The sequence below is a fragment of the Psammomys obesus genome, unplaced genomic scaffold (genome assembly GCF_907164565.1).
Source record: "Psammomys obesus unplaced genomic scaffold, mPsaObe1.curated_primary_1811, whole genome shotgun sequence".
Classification (NCBI taxonomy): domain Eukaryota; kingdom Metazoa; phylum Chordata; class Mammalia; order Rodentia; family Muridae; genus Psammomys; species Psammomys obesus.
The window spans coordinates 20442377-20458368 of record NW_026596091.1 but is presented as its reverse complement, the minus strand read 5'-3'; the positions used below and the strand labels follow the sequence as shown (position 1 = coordinate 20458368).

At 37.1% G+C, this 15992-nt stretch overlaps 1 protein-coding gene across 1 annotated transcript in view; it reads left to right on the top strand.

Annotated features, from left to right (window-relative positions):
* Positions 1-15992, top strand: part of Lrriq1 (leucine rich repeats and IQ motif containing 1) — a 224846-nt gene that overhangs the window by 20695 nt on the left and 188159 nt on the right. The window contains exons 7-9 of the mRNA XM_055627895.1: positions 3459-5105; positions 9882-10034; positions 11142-11292. Of these exons, the coding sequence (XP_055483870.1) occupies positions 3459-5105; positions 9882-10034; positions 11142-11292 (1951 nt within the window). The remainder of the gene's footprint in view (positions 1-3458; positions 5106-9881; positions 10035-11141; positions 11293-15992) is intronic.

The window sequence follows — 15992 nt, the reverse complement described above, 5'->3', positions numbered from 1 at the left end:
TATAGGAATAACACATACTGTGTAAAGCATATAAAAAAATAAAACTAATTTCTTACTTCAAAAGTAAAATTAAGGAAGAACAACATAGCTATTGAATATCTCTATGACTCCATTACTCCTTCATGTTCATATCCTGTGTCTTTCTCTTTTCTGCATTCATTCAACATTTACTTCTGTCTATACTTATGTGTCAGGAAAATAATCTTTTAATATTTTTTATTTAATTTTTATTAATTACAGTTTATTCACTATGTTTTCCACCTGTAGCACCCTTCCTCCCTCCTCTTTAGCCATACCCCTTCCAGTCCATTGATAGGGAAGGTTTGAGTAAATTTCTCCAATTTTTACCCAGTAGAAAATGTTTTTACTTTAATTTATACTATATCTGAACATGAAATCCAAGCCTATTTCTATTACCTGTTGACAATTCAATAATATTTCATTGTAAATTTACTCATTTTAGTTACTGTAAAATTTATGCTTAACCCATACATTCTTTTGAAGCTTTAAGATTTTCACATTATGCATTAATCTTTTCATATTTAATCATTTTTTTTACTTTTTTAATTAAATTTTTATTTTTATATTAATTACATTTTGTTTACTTTGTATCCCAGCTGTAGTCCCTCCCACCTCCCCTCCCAAAACTGCCCTCCCTCCCCCATCTCTTTCTATGCCCCTCTGAAAGTCCACAGATAGGGAAGGTCCTCTTCCCCTTCCATCAGACCCTAGCTTATCAGGTCTTATCCGAACTGGCTGCATTGTCCTCTTCTGTGGCTTGGCAAGGCTGCTCCCCCATCCAGGGAGGTGATCAAAGAGCCAGCCACTGAGTTCAAGTCAGAGACAGTCCCTGTTCCCCTTACTATGGTACCCGCTTGGATACTGAGATGCCTTGGGCTACATCTGAGCAGGGGTTCTAGGTTATATCCATATATGGTCCTTGGCTGGAGTATCAGTCTCAGAAAAGACCCCCATGCCCAGATATTTTGGTTCTGTTGCTCTCCTTGTGGAGCTCCTGTCCTCTTCAGGTCTTACTATCTTCCACTTCTTTCATAGGAATCCCTGCACTCTGCCCAAAGTTTGTTTATGAGTCTCATTATCTGCTTTTTTAAAAACTTTTTAAAATTTTTTATTAATTACACCTTATTAATTTTGTATCCCCCCATAAGCCCCTCCCTTTTCCCCTCCCGATCCCACCCTCCCTCCCCTTTCTGCATGCATACCCCTCCCCAAGTCCACTGATAGGGGAGGTTCTCCTCTCCTTTCTGATCTTAGTCTATCAATTCTCATCAAAAGTGGCTGCATTGTCCTTTTCTGTGGCCTGGTAAGGCTGCTCCCCCCTCAGGGGGAGGTGATCAAAGAGCAGGCCAATCAGATTATGTCAGAGGCAGTCCCTCTTCCCATTACTAGGTAACCCACTGGGACACTGAACTGCCATGGGCTACATCTGTGAAGAGGTTCTAGGTTATCTCCATGAATAGTCCTTGGTTGGGAGTATGAGTCTCTGGGAAGTTCCCTGTGTTCAAATTTTCTTGTTCTGTTGCTCTCCTTGTGGAGTTCCTGTCCTCTCCAGCTCTTACTATTTCCCACTTCTTACATAAAATTCCATTCACTCTGCCCGACAGTTGGCCATCAGGCTCAGCATCTGCTTTGATAGTCTGCAGGGCAGAGGCTTTCAGAGGCTCTCTGTGGTAGGTTCCTAGTTTGTTTCCTGTTTTCTTCTTCTGGCTTTCAGAGGCCCTATACAATGCTGGGTAGAGTCCTCTGTGGTAGGCTCCTGTCCTGTTTCCTATTTTCTACTTCTTCCAATGTCTGCCCTGTTTGCCCTTCTGAGTGAGGATTGATCATCTTACCTAGGCTCCTCCTCCTAGTGCACCTTGTTAGGTATACAGATTTTAATATGTTTATCCTACATCATATGTGTAGTATCCACTTGTAAGTGAGTATATACCGTGTTTGTCTTCTGTTTCTGGGATACCTCTCTCAGCATGATCTCTTCTAGATCCCACCATTTGCCTGCAAATTTCATGATTTCCTTGTTTTGGAATGTAAACTTCTACAACCACTTTGGAAATCAATCTGGCACTTTCTCAGATAATTGGGAATAGCGCTTCCTCAAGATCCAGCTATACTCCTGGATATATATTTGGATATATACTCCTAGGCATATATCCAAAAGATGCTCAAGTACAGAACAAGGACATTTGTTCAACCATGTTCATAGCAGCTTTATTCATAATAGCCAGAACCTGGAAACAACCCAGATGTCCATCAATGGAGGAATGGATACAGAAATTGTGGTACATTTACACAATGGAATACTACTCAACAATATTTAATCATTTTTAAGTATGGGCCCAAAATTTTTGAGTGGCTATATGTTAAAAACAAAACAAAACACAACAAATCAAAAAACAGAAAGTAATCCTTGTTTCCATGGAGACTTCTGTTCTTTCAGAATATTTTAAAATGTGTTCTATGTATGTTGAGAGAGAGGGGTGTAAAGTTTACTCCGCTCTTTTATTTATTGTTATTGTCTAGAAATGTAGTTTTATATTGCTTTCAGCCCTTAATTTTCTTACATTTTTTAGTCTTAATACTTACTGGTCATATCAGTATTTTTGTGTTGATTTGTTTTATTCCTGATATCATATATTTCATATATTTGTTGATCTAAAAAAAAACACTTTAAAATATTTCTTTAGGCCAGCAGTCACCTAACCATTCCTTTTTTTTTTTTCTGATTTTTTAGTGGTCATAATTTAACACTTACTTGTTATTTTATGTAAAATTATTTTGGTGTATATATTTGTCTGAAAGGTTCCCTTCATGTTGAGAATTTAACCTAGTGTACAACTGTTTCTTCTTCCACCTTGTTGAATTTTACATGCTAATCTTCCTTAAATACTTACTGAATTATTTTGTCTGTTTACTTGTGTGGTAGAGTTCTAATGGCAATGTTTTTTTTTTATCTCACATATTGATATTAATTTATGTTTTTTTTCTAGCTGTCTTAAGACTTAAAAGGGATAAGGTATATGACTAGGCCAGCCCTTCCTCATGCTTGAATGCAAGGAACATCAGGACTTGTTGGTTGTAATTCCTATTCTCCATTACCACATCACCCATGAAAAGAAGCTTGAGACTCTTAAATGGATTTTGGCCTGTTTTTCCTTTAGTGTCTTCTGTGTCATCTTCATTTCAAATAATTCTGTCTGAATATAATTTCTTAATCAGTAACTCATTGGCTTATACCTTAAGAGTATTATGAACTTTCCAATGTGACGCAAATCTTATATGTATTTAGAAAGTTAATTTCCTATAAAATATGTGACTAGTTTTTCTCAGTGAATCTTATAGCAGTTTCACTCTACATTTGGGTTTTGTAATACCTTTTATATACTTATAGAATCACTGATTTTAGCTGATGCTTATTATTGTCTCTTACTTTATTTTAGGAACTTATTAGAAACTTAGATTTACAAATGGAGGAGGAAAGAACAATATTAAGTGAGCTGCAAGAAAAAGAAAAAGCACGTTTGCTAAACTTGAAGCATAACGCAGCTGTAAAAATTCAAGCTAAATACAGAGCATTAGTAACTTACCGAAAATATAGCCCACTCATAAAAGAGCAAATAGAAAATAAGAAAAGGAAAGAGCAGGAGTGGAAAGAGAGGGAAGCAAAGATCCGACAGAAGGAGGAAGAAAGAAGAAAAAGAATTAAAGAGGAACAGAGGCTAGAGGAGGAAAGAAAGAATAAGATAATGGAGGAAAAGCGAAGGCGAGAAAGGGAATATGAAGAGAAAAAGAGCACCCTGAGACAAGAGAGAGAACAACAGAACAAGAAAAAAGTGCGACCTAGAGAAGATTGCCGCCAACTTCTAATCATTAGCTGTGCTTTAAAGGAGGGAAAATGTAACGGCAAGCAGCAAGCTAATGCAAATATGTCAAAAAATAAGAGTGCTGAAGAATTGGTGGACACAAACTCAGAGCAGAAAGAAGATGCTTGTCTAGTTCAGCAATCCAACAAGAGAGAAAATGTAAATAAAGGACATAAACAGCTGACAATGAAAGAATCGATCGGAATAAAATTAAAACCAAGACAGACAGTTTTAGCAGAATTAAAGATGAATGAAAAATACGTAAATTCACCTAAGTTAAAAGTAGATGGAAAAAGTGAGAACATATCAAAAAAACAACGTTCAGAAAATGTAGCTATCCAAGAAATTAATTTTACAAATATAGACCAGACAAAAGAATTTAAAAACTCAGACCGAAAGGAAAATGTGAATAAAGACTGCCTGGAGCAAGAAGTAAGGTGTCAGACTCAGAAAGAGGAAAGTGGGGAGCATGCCACCACGGAGAATGCAGGGCAAGAAACCCAGGTCATGCCTGGATTCAATCCAGAAGCGAGCGAAGAGGACAATAATGAAGCACGGGAAATCATCAAGGAAAATCAAGAGAGACTGACTGAAAAGATAGGAAAAAGATCGACAATAGAGCAAGATGGATCATTGCACGAAGAGAATAGTACTTCAGCTACTGCCATGCAAAAAGACGCACAGTCACTAATACTAGAAAATCCTGAGCATGTAGAAAGAAATGTAATACTAGAAGACGAAGAGACCGACTTAAAATCAAAAAGAATTGAGGAAATGCCAGAAGACAGTGTGCGCAGCTCTGATGCTGTCTTTAACTCAGATGCCTCTGCGCACACAGAGGGCAAGACAGACCAGCAGTGCTCTGTCTCAGGCAAAGTCATGCCCAATGAAGAAACTGGTAGCCACAGTTCCTTGGTCAGTGAAGAAGAGGAGGACTCTCCTAAGTCTGAAAGTAAAGAAATTGTGGAACAATGGAAGCCAAAGAAGGATGAAAGTGACAGTGCCCTGACCTGCTCTGTGTCACAGATAACAGTTTTATCTTTCATTGAGGAAAGGAGACTAGCTTGGATAAAATCATTTAAACCTTGGCCTGAAATCTTTGAACAAAATCAACTCAAGAAAATCACCAAAAGAAAGAAACTCGTGAAGTGTCCAACAAATACAATGCCTCCTTTGGATTCATTAGCCATTCTCCAGCATGGCCCTTGGAATACTTTACAGCAGGTAGTTATGACTTAACAATAATATTGTTATACTGAATTAAAATTAACTGTCTGTAATGTCATTTTACCTTCATGATTTTATACATAAAAATTCTGCCTCTTAGTAAATTATTAGTGAAATACTAATGAAATATAGTTTCCTTTCAGAAGGCTTACATTTTTAAGCTCTCAAATAAAGTTTTTCAGGGCCTTGTCTATCTTAGCAATCCAAAGAGCTTTGACTTATAGTTTTCAGTGTCTTGAGCACTGATTCAAATCCCTGTAGGAACATCTGACAGTTATGGCTGGAATTAGATAAGAACACTTAGTGCTTTTGAACTTCCAGAGTTTATTCTAGATTAGGGTCTACACACTGTCTCCATTCACATGAAAATAGCTCCTTCCGTGAAAGAGGTGCTGACAGGATGGAAGACCCTGTATTTCCTGTATGGAAATGTTATTTAACCATATGCCATTTAATTGTAATACACAGATGCAGGAAACATGGCATAGTTTTCTTTAACTGCTACTAATTTTCTGTTGTAGAGAATACAACATCAACCAAATTTAAGACATAGAAATTGATGTATAAGGATATTTTGATTATACAGTGCTTCAATAAAGTTAACAATTTTTATTGAACTGTGGCTTGAAAGTCAAATATATTCTTTAAATGTTATTTTAGAGGCATAAAATTTTAGAGGCATATATTTAAATCTCAGTTTTATCATTATTATTTATTACAATTTATTCACTTGGTATCTTGGCTGTGGCCCCATCTCTTATCTCCTCATAGTCCCACACTCTCTCTCTCTTTTCCCTCTATGCCCCTCCCCTAGCCCACTGATAGCTGAGGTCCTCCTCACCTACTATCTGACCCTAGTCTATCAGGTCTTATCAGGACTGTCTGGGTTCTCTTTCTCTGTGGCCTAGTAAGGCCACCTCTCCCGGGGGAGGTTATCAAAGAGCCCCTGTTCTCATTACTAGGAAACCCATATGGCGACTGAGCTGCCCATGGGCTACATCTGAGCACAGGGTCTAGGTCTTCTCCTTGCATGGTCCTTGGTTGATTCATCAGTCTCTGAAGGCCCCTCTGGGCTCAGATATTTTGGCTTTGTTGTTCTCCTTGGGGAACTCTTGTCCTCTCCAGGTCTTTCTATATCCCCCTTCTTCCATAATATTCCCTGCACTCTGCCCAGAGTTTGGCTATGAGTCTCAGCATCTGCTTCAATACCCTGCTGGGTAGAGTCTTTCAGAGGCCTCCTGTCCTGTTTCCTGTCTTCTCCTACTTCAGATGTCTATCCTGTTTGCTCTTCTGAATGAGGATTAAGCCTTTTCCCTTGGGACCTCCTTGTTGTTTAGCTTCTTTAAGACTATAGATTTTAGTATGTTTATTCTATATTATATGGCTAAATCCACTGATAAGTGAGTATATACTGTGTGTGTGTTTCTGCTTCTGGGTTATCTCCCTCAGGATGATTTTTTCTAGTTCCATCCATAGAACTGGTACCTTTCTCTTCTGTCAGTTTCCATATGTGATGAGTAATTGTGTGGCTCAGTATCCTTAAATATTTTGTAGCATTTAAAATATAACTCTGAAGGTCTCTGGAAAACAAGTACCAGGATTTTTGTTATCTGAAATTTCTACTCTGATTCTATCTAATACTAGGCACCTGGAACTTGATTTTTAACTTCAAGGATGGTTGGGGTTCACCATGTCCAATCTATTCCAATACTTAAGTCAAATGCTAGAGGGACGCAGTGTCAGCTCAAATCTATACTGCATAAAACTGATTTAATTCAATTACTCACCACACATGGAAACTGACAGGAGAGGCACCAGTTCCATCTATCAATGTGAAGGCAAAGCAGCACCATGTGTCAGGGAGAGATCCAAAGGAACGCCTCTTTGTGTCTCAGTTGTGTATTGGAGGCCAGCTTCTGGCACCATGTCCTCAAGATGGAAAGGAAGGAAAACTACCAGTGATCTTCTGTGTGTCGCCAGCTCCTAAGACAAGTATGGCCCATCTTGTTCTCTGTGAGGGACCATGATTCTGAAGATTAAGTCACCAGAGGACACTAGTCTGTACATCATGAGGGTAGATGAGGCACGCCCTCTTTTTTAACAGGATGAGGCTGTGGACAGTGAGCCATTCACAAGTGGCCCCAGATCTTCATTAAAACACATTTAATGCTTTCGTGTCTTTTTTACATTTTATGTTTTGTTTGCCCTTATTAAAAAGAATGGCAAGGTATTGCCATAGATGCACAGTGGCCTTAAACTCATAATACGCCTGCCTCATTTTCCAAGTGCTGGGATCACAGGCCTCACAGCCATAGGTTCTAGTCCTTTGTAGTGCTTCAGGTAATATGCTACTCAAGTGTTCTCCTACCAAGCTACCCCCAGTACTATATACCATTTTTATATATATAGGTGCCAAGGAAATAAATGTATTAATAAATGATGCAGTATTTTATTCACTTGGTAAGTTTTCATTTGTTTAATATATTTGTTTCTTCTGTTCACACCCTGTTCTTTCTTGAGAACTCTTGTCAATTTCCACAAACGGAAAATTAACCCTGTTTACTTCTTTTATAGCAGTGTTCTCAATGTGGGGCTCCCAATCCCTTTTGGTGTCTCACATCAGATATCTTGTGTATCAGATACTTGCATTACCATTCGTAACAGAAGTAAAATTAGTTATCAAGTAGCAACAAAATAATTTTATAATTGGGGGTTACCACAACAGGAAGGATTCTATCTAAAGGGTCACAGCATGAGGAAGGTTGAGATCCACTCTTTTGGAGCAGTGCCTAATCATCTGAGGGTCTCATAAAATGCTAGGAAGGTCTTTTGTTCAATAAACTGAACAAACACTATCTTTTACTTAAGTCTCTGAAGTGATGTGGTTAGCATTGATGGGTAGGCTGATCTGTTTAGACTACCATATAGGAGTCTACCATACTTTCCCTGTAAAAGCAATTGATGCAAACTACAGTTTCCTTCAAAGCATCAAATACACATTATAAAAGTGAAAAATATGTGCTAATATGTTGTGGAAATACTAAAATAGTATCAAATGCCTGTTATTTTTTGTTTGTTTGTTTCCAGAAACTTTCTCTAATTTTCCTGTCGGACAGATAGCTAATTATTTTGTTTTGTTTAACCACTGCAACTTTCCTACTTTGATTTTACAGTCATTTAGCTTCACATGTCTGTGCTTATCCTAACCTCTAGCACCATCTTTGGAAGGTTCTTCTGAAAGTGGTGAGGGATAAAAGTGTACTTCTCCTTAGATTAAATTCAAGAATAATTTATAATTCAATTTCTAATATATTACAGCAATCTTAGGTCTTGCATATGAACAGAGAGAGAGAGACAGAGATCATCTAGTTCAGAAAATATGTGTGATTAAATGAAAACTAGTAATAATTATGAAGATAATGAAGTAGTCATAGTTGCTATAGGTTCATTCTCAAGCCAAAAGAGCTTGAGAACACAGACTTCCAAATGTTTTTATATTGTCCTTAAGAGGAAAAGTAAATATGAATGCTATAAATATATTTGAGTTTCATTACAAAATGACACAACTGATTTTTTTTTTTTATTTTGGACACATTTAGTCAAACATCTTCATTTCTTACCAAAGAGTTTTTGGACACATGATTACAAATTAAATATTGACTTTGAGTAATACAGAGCAATTTTAAGCATGTGATTACTATAACACATGTGTCAATGAATATAAACTCTTATTTTGATGTCATACATTTTAAAAATTTTAGGACAGGTATAGGCTATGTTCTAGTATCACAGAATTTTTTAATATTCAAAGAAATGGAAGGAATACTGTGAAACTGCTCATATGTAGTCAAAGGTGGGTGTCTCTAACAAGGTGCCAATATAACCTTCATTCATGGATTGTAATGACTTGAAACTACAGAAATTAGAGAGCTTGTCGCTTCATAAGTAACTCGACTTGATGAGTCTACAGTTGACTGAAATAGGCATGTTATCAAATAAAGCAAAATAATATGTTTTATGGCCAATCAACCATTATTATTTATTACATACCTGGCTGTAATTGTCAAATTTTGATTTACTAAATTCTCAACTTAAATGTTTTCATTTTCTAGTGCATGCCCACCTCTCTATAGAATTCATTGTTTGCATTTAAACCCAGTAAGTAGTGTATTTGTCATTGTTGCTTAAGTGGATGAAACCTTTTCATTCTGAAAAGAATGGAAAGGTAATTGGCTGCAAAAATAGTTTTAGGTAATGAATGCTTGATATACTCTGAGATGATTATGAAAGTAGAACCTTTGCTTACCCAAAGTTTAAAAAAATACATTATTACTAGTGCTGGCTAATCAAGAATTAAGCCAGATGTTGTCTGTTATCTCCCAATATATGTCTTTGTCAAAGATCCAGGGATCTCACAGCTACTACCAAACACATAGCATGGACCTCTATGCTCTATAATACACAGAAAAGTATTTCAAAGCCTAGAAAACAACAACTAAAATTTGCTAAAATGTAGGGAGAATATAAGGGGTTGTAATATTGCCTACATATGTGTTACCTTTGAGCTCGAATTGATTGTGAGTGATTACACTGATTTATCTTGCTACCCTGCAAGAAAAAGAGACCAGATAGCTAGACATACACTGAGTTCCTAATAAAGGTAGGACTCAATATATACAATTATTTAAGTGAATTTTTGAAGAGCTTTGAAAAGCTATTCTATACTGTGGTGTTCAACAATGTCACTTATCACAGTGTTCTTGATACCTCCAGGTTACAGACATCACGTTTCAGGATTTGCCTGGCTGTAGTCTCTCTACACTGGCAGACTATTCAAATCTTCAGCTGCTGTCTCTTCGACGCTGTGGGTTAACTTCCTTGCACAGCCTGAGCCAATGCCAAAACCTTAAGTACATCGATGTACAGGCAAGTTGCTTATTCTACAATAACTTCCCAGACAACAAAAATCAAATGGATTCATGCTTATATTTTAGAAATGATAATTCTGAAGAAGCTGTAAAATAGCTTGATACACGCATGAGGCTTAAAGCGAGCACCACGGGCCTAGGTTGCTGGGGACTGAATGGAGAAGTTATTGATCAGCTGAGCCAGAAATTGATGCTTTCATTTTGGAAGTGGTGTGACGAGTGTATAAACAACAACGTTCTTTAAAACGGCAGAAAAGGCGGCCATGTGAATTCCTGCTACTCTGAAGCCAGGTGGCTGACCATTTCATATTGTGTTGACTTGGTGTCTTCTATGATTGTCACATCTGCTTGAGAATTAAAAAAAAAAAAAAAAAAAACTTTTGATTTTTGCTGCCTTAACAAGGAGGTCTCAGATGTTAGACTATCTTGTGATTGTTCAAGGCTTTTTGTTGCCAAGACCGAGTGTTCAGCCAGACATGTGCCAGTGCATATAAGCGTCTGTTCACATCATGTAGCCCAGTGTTTCTATGGCTGCACTCTGAATTCATGTGGGAGGGAACCATATGTGTGCCAATATTTGGTTATGAGGTTTCGTGGAAAGTATCAAAGTAACGTTCCTTCACAACCTACTACCATCTGTCTTCTGATTCACATATAGAAAATAGGCTCATCAGTTTATGCCATTGGTTCAGGAACTTTGCATCTAAATCAGCATGTGGTAGAGGAACAGCTTCCCAGTGCACACGAAGAAATAATGAGGAGGCCAGGCTCAGTTAACCAACACCACATTTCCCATCTAAAAGTACCAGCAACATGATGAACAAATAATCCACTGTGTTCATTTGGATTGTTCAAAATATGTTGTCATATTGTCCTCTGTATTTTTTTTTAAATATTAGGCAAATGTATAAATAGCTAATTCTTTGTGTGATACTTAATTTTTTTCTCTGAATAGTATAGCTATTTGCATGGTTATTTTTATAACTTAGTGATTTATGTGTTGATTTAGACATTGTATCTCAACCTTAATTTTTTGAAAGGATTAAATATTACATTTATAAGACATTGAAATAAAATTATTGTGTTTGTTCTTTCTTTGCATTAGGAAAACCACATTGAGACTATCGATTGTGAAAATCTGGAAAATCTCTGTGTTGTTCTTCTTAATGAAAACCTGCTGACTTCTATTCATGGTTTTGATGGATGCACTAATATACAATGCCTTGAACTTTCACATAATAAGATCATGCGAATCAGTAAGAGCAATTTTAATATTTAAACATTTACTCTGCATGACTTTACTTTGTTTCATTCATTCATTTTTAATATTAGTCCCTCTAAGGCCTACAGAGATAATTTTGTTGGATAAAAGTTGACTTTCAAGCATGAACACCTTAGTTTGGTCTCCAGAACCCATGTAAAAAAATCCTAGGAAGCTGTGAGGGAGATGCCCAATGGGTAAAGTGCTTGCACTTCAAGCATTAGGACCTGTGTTTGGATCAGAGATTCTATCTAAATGCTGCACAACTGTGGGAACCTACCTGTAATCCCAGTCACCAAGGGAGGAGACAAGGGATCTTCAGTACAAGCTAGCTTGCAAGATTCGACTTCTCGGTGAGCTGCTCTCTCAGTGGATAAGATCCCAGAGCAATGCAGGATGATTCCCTCAACATCAGTCCTTGGCATTCACATACACATGCACGCACAGTGTTTTAACATGGATACAGCATGCACACTACACACACATGTGCGCACACGTGCATACACATGAGAAATGAAAAACAAGTCACTCGTAGGAGTGATCATTTGCAGTGTCAGTGTCAAGGAGGCAAAGACATTCAGATTCTTGTGCCAACCTAGACTAAACAGTGCATTACAATACAATGAAGACACACATCATAAGAGCGCACATGTGCACACACGCACACACACACACACACACACACTCCTTGATTTTACTCTTTTATACCTACTCTCTTCAGTAATTACCTTTGTGCAAGGGGAAAGTTGGATTTAGATAGTATCCATCAGCCATTGCCCTCTATTTCATGTTGGGAAAGAAAAACATCTTTGCTTTTCAAGACCATCTATTTTTTAATCGTCTTGAAGGGTATACTTTTAAAATATGATTCCCTCATTTTCTGGTCCTATGTTCATCTACCACATAATTTCAGACCACCAATTGATTTTTCCAAATGGAAAAACTGACACTGTTGCTTAATTTTGTTTTGAAATTCTAATGCAAGCACACATAAAAGTAGTGAATTTTTTTTTAATGAAAGTAATCGCAGTAATGTATTACTGTGTGGGCACACACTATAGTATTGGAGTGAAGTTAAAAAGCAAAAACCAAGCTGTTGTTTTTTTTTTTTTTTTTTTTAAATAAAAGTAGTGGCAGAATTGCTATTTTTATTGGCAGTGGTCCTTTGTGAGAATTTGTATAAGCAATGGATTTCCTGGGACAGGTTATCTATAAGATTTATGTGAAAACTGCCACAGCTCTAATGGATGTGCCTGAGGTATCTCTGTAGTACAGAGCAAACAAGGCTAAGATGTCTCTGCTGTCTGCTGCTATACTGAGAAGGTTGTATTTATTGAGTGTGAGGAGACTGCACATTTGCAAGTGCTTCCTGACAACTAGTGGAGTCTGTTTCTCATCTCTAGGAAAAGCTTAGAAATTCTGGTCAAGCTACGTAAAAAGACAGATTTTGTCATTTAGGTGAAATATTACTCTTAACAACTCTCAGAGAGGAGCACAAAAAATTGTGTAGTATTTATAAGTCAGCAAGTTACAATTCCACTGTGTAATATTTCTTAAGGAGGTGAAGTAAAATTGGCAGGAAAACCACGCTATTTTACATTTTTGTTTCAAATTTACCTAGTTGCCAGTGCTTTGCTAAGCCCCCACCATCTTTGCTGCAGTCACTCTAACTAATCTTTACATTAGAAAATTCCATTTTTAGGGCTTGAGAGATGGCTCAGGGGTTAAGAGCACTGGCTGCTCTTTCAGAGGACCCGGGTTCAATTCTCAGACATACATGTGGTCAAAGACCAGTGCACATAATAATAAATAAAGTTGTTATTTGACCATTCTTCTTAGATGTAACTGGACAAGAATAATGATCTTCCTATTAATCTGGCTCAAGCAATTCATTTGAAATTAAAATTAATTCACTACAAATTAAATAACACAATATAATAACTAGAAACACTACAAAGTGCTTAGATTAATTTCAAAATATGAGATACTTCTTAAAAAGTAATGGTAAATTCAAGTGACAAAGCAGATTTTTTATCGTTATTGAATTTGATATTTAAGTGTATTTATATGTAGTAACTATGATAACATACTTTTTCACTATCATAATTGAAATATACATTTAATTGTGAATTGAATGGCAGTGATAAGATTTCTGCATAACAAAGTACATATTATTTTAGTCAATGAAGTGAGTATGTAAGCACAATTTTTGGAGTAAGTGCTTTTGTACAAATTGTATAGTGATCTAAAATACACTGTTTATGTTTTTATATCACTAGGAACACTTGGAACTGTTTGTAAAGACATTTCCATTGAATTGGAATTCGACATAATCTGGAGTTATTTGTGAACTTTTAACAAAAGCAGACAAATTCTTACTGCTCACGTTATTTTTAGAGAATTAATTTTTATCACACTCATCATTTGCTTATTCTTTTATTATTTAAATTGTGTTTTCTTTTTCTTGAATTTTCTATTCGTAAGTTTAAATTGGTTGGCCTGCAGTTAAATGAGATGTTTTGGTATGATTTGTATAATTGGTGTCTCCTTTTACCTAAAATTGGCAAAACTTTTGTTTTCAATTTGTGAGATGGAGAAATATTTCTGGAGTGAAAGTTTGTGACTGATCCTTAAAGTTTCAAAAATTGTCTTACAGAGAATCTTTAGACTTTGAGTTGTCTTGGAATTGTCTTCCTTTAAAAATAGGTAATGCTAATGAAAACCAGGTAATTTATAATCGAATATTCTAATTTTTTTTTCATTTTCATCTTGGTTCTTAATGACTTCAACAGAAACATCAAAATAACTGTGTTTTACAAAAAAGAAAGGTTTCTAGGTCTCATTTACAGAAAAACATATTCTAATGTAAGAGAAATAGGGAGCCTTTGCCTAAACAATTTAGTCATGTTCAATTCACTTGCTGCTCATGTAGATACTATAAAGTAGGTACAAATGAATTTTCTTTTCCTACATGCACTTGAGAAAATCAAGTCCCAGATACTGGAGGAAGCCAGTTGAAATTACTCTGCTGACAAATGATGTTTACAGGATTTGATATTTGGAATTTACTCTATTACCTTATTTTAAAATTGGTGGGGTTTTATGAGATTATATATAATAACATCTTACATCTGCAACATATCTCTTGAACCTAAAGCTCAGTCATTGCGAAAGACATGACAGAAATATATTAACTTTTCTTCCAAAAGAGATATTTGAGTTATTTTTTAATTTCTTTCTTCCTTTTTATTTATTACAATTTATTCACTTTTTTCCCCAACTGTAGCCACCCCCTTGTCCCCTCCCAAACTCACCTTTCCATCTTTTTCTACTCCCATTCCACTCTCCAAGTCCACCGATAGAGGAGGTCCTCCACCCCATCCCTATGACCCTAGTCTATCAGGTCTCATCAGGACTGGCTGCATTGTCTTCCTCTGTGGCCTGGCAAGGCTGCTCCTCCATCCGGGGAGGTGGTCAAAGAGCCAGCCTCTTGAGTTCATGTCAGAGACAGACCCTGTACCCTTTGCTAGGGTACCCATTTGGAGATTCAACTGCCATGGGCTGCATCTGTGCAGACATTCTAGGTTATCTCCATGAATGGTCATCGGTGGGAGCATCGGTCTCAGAAAAGACCCCTAGGCCCTGAATTTTTTGTTCTGTTGCTCTCCTTGTGGAGCTTCTGTCCCCTCCAGGTCTTTCAATCTCCCCCATCCCCCTTTTTTCATAAGATTCCCTGCACTCTGCCCAAAGTTTGGCTATGGGTCTCAGCAAGTGCTTCAATACCTTACTGGGGTCTTTCATAGGCCTTCTGCGGTAGGCTATTTGAGTTATTAATGCCATGAAGTCTTGAGTCCACTAGATGGCAATAATTCACCTTTTGAAATGCACACCGCCTTGGTTTGTTGTAAAAAGGGATTGCCCAGGGTTTGTCCGTGGAGAAAAGGCTGACCCTAGGTTTTTGCCTGATTCATGACAAAATTATGGCAAGTATCCATAGTTTGTATAAGTTCCCCGACTCCTGTTTCAGTGTTTTTCTTTCTATACTTTATTTATAATGCTTGAGGACTTTGAACTGAAACTGAAACTCTTTTTTCCTTTTTATTTTTTTTTCTTTTCCATTTAGTTCTTTGTTCACTTTAAATCTCAGTATTAGCCCCTTCCCTCCTCTCCTCCTGGTCCACCCTTTCCACCTCTCCCTCATCCCCGAATTGGCCTTCCCTCAGAAAAACACCCTCCCTCCCTCCAAACACCTACTCCAGCATATCTCATCAGGCCTCTTTCTCAGTGTCCTGGCAAGGCAGTTGAAATTAAAACTCTTAAGCTCAGCTGAGCTATGTGTAGGTATGGATGAAAAGTTCCTGGACATAACCACCTTTGAAAAGCTGAAAAAACTCAGACTTCAAATTTTCTTGTTCTGTTGCTCACCTTGTGGAGTTCCTGTCCTCTCCAGCTCTTGCTATTTCCCACTTCTTACATAAAATTCCATTCATTCTGCCCGACAGTTGGCCATTAGGCTCAGCATCTGCTTTGATAGTCTGCAGGGCTGAGGCTTTCAGAGGCCTCTGTGGCAGGTTCCTAGGTTGTTTCCTGTTTTCTTCTTCTGGCTTTCAGAGGCCCTCTGTAGCAGGTTCCTAGGTTGTTTCCTGTTTTCTTCTTCTTCTTCTTCTTCTTCTTCTTCTTCTTCTTCTTCTTCTT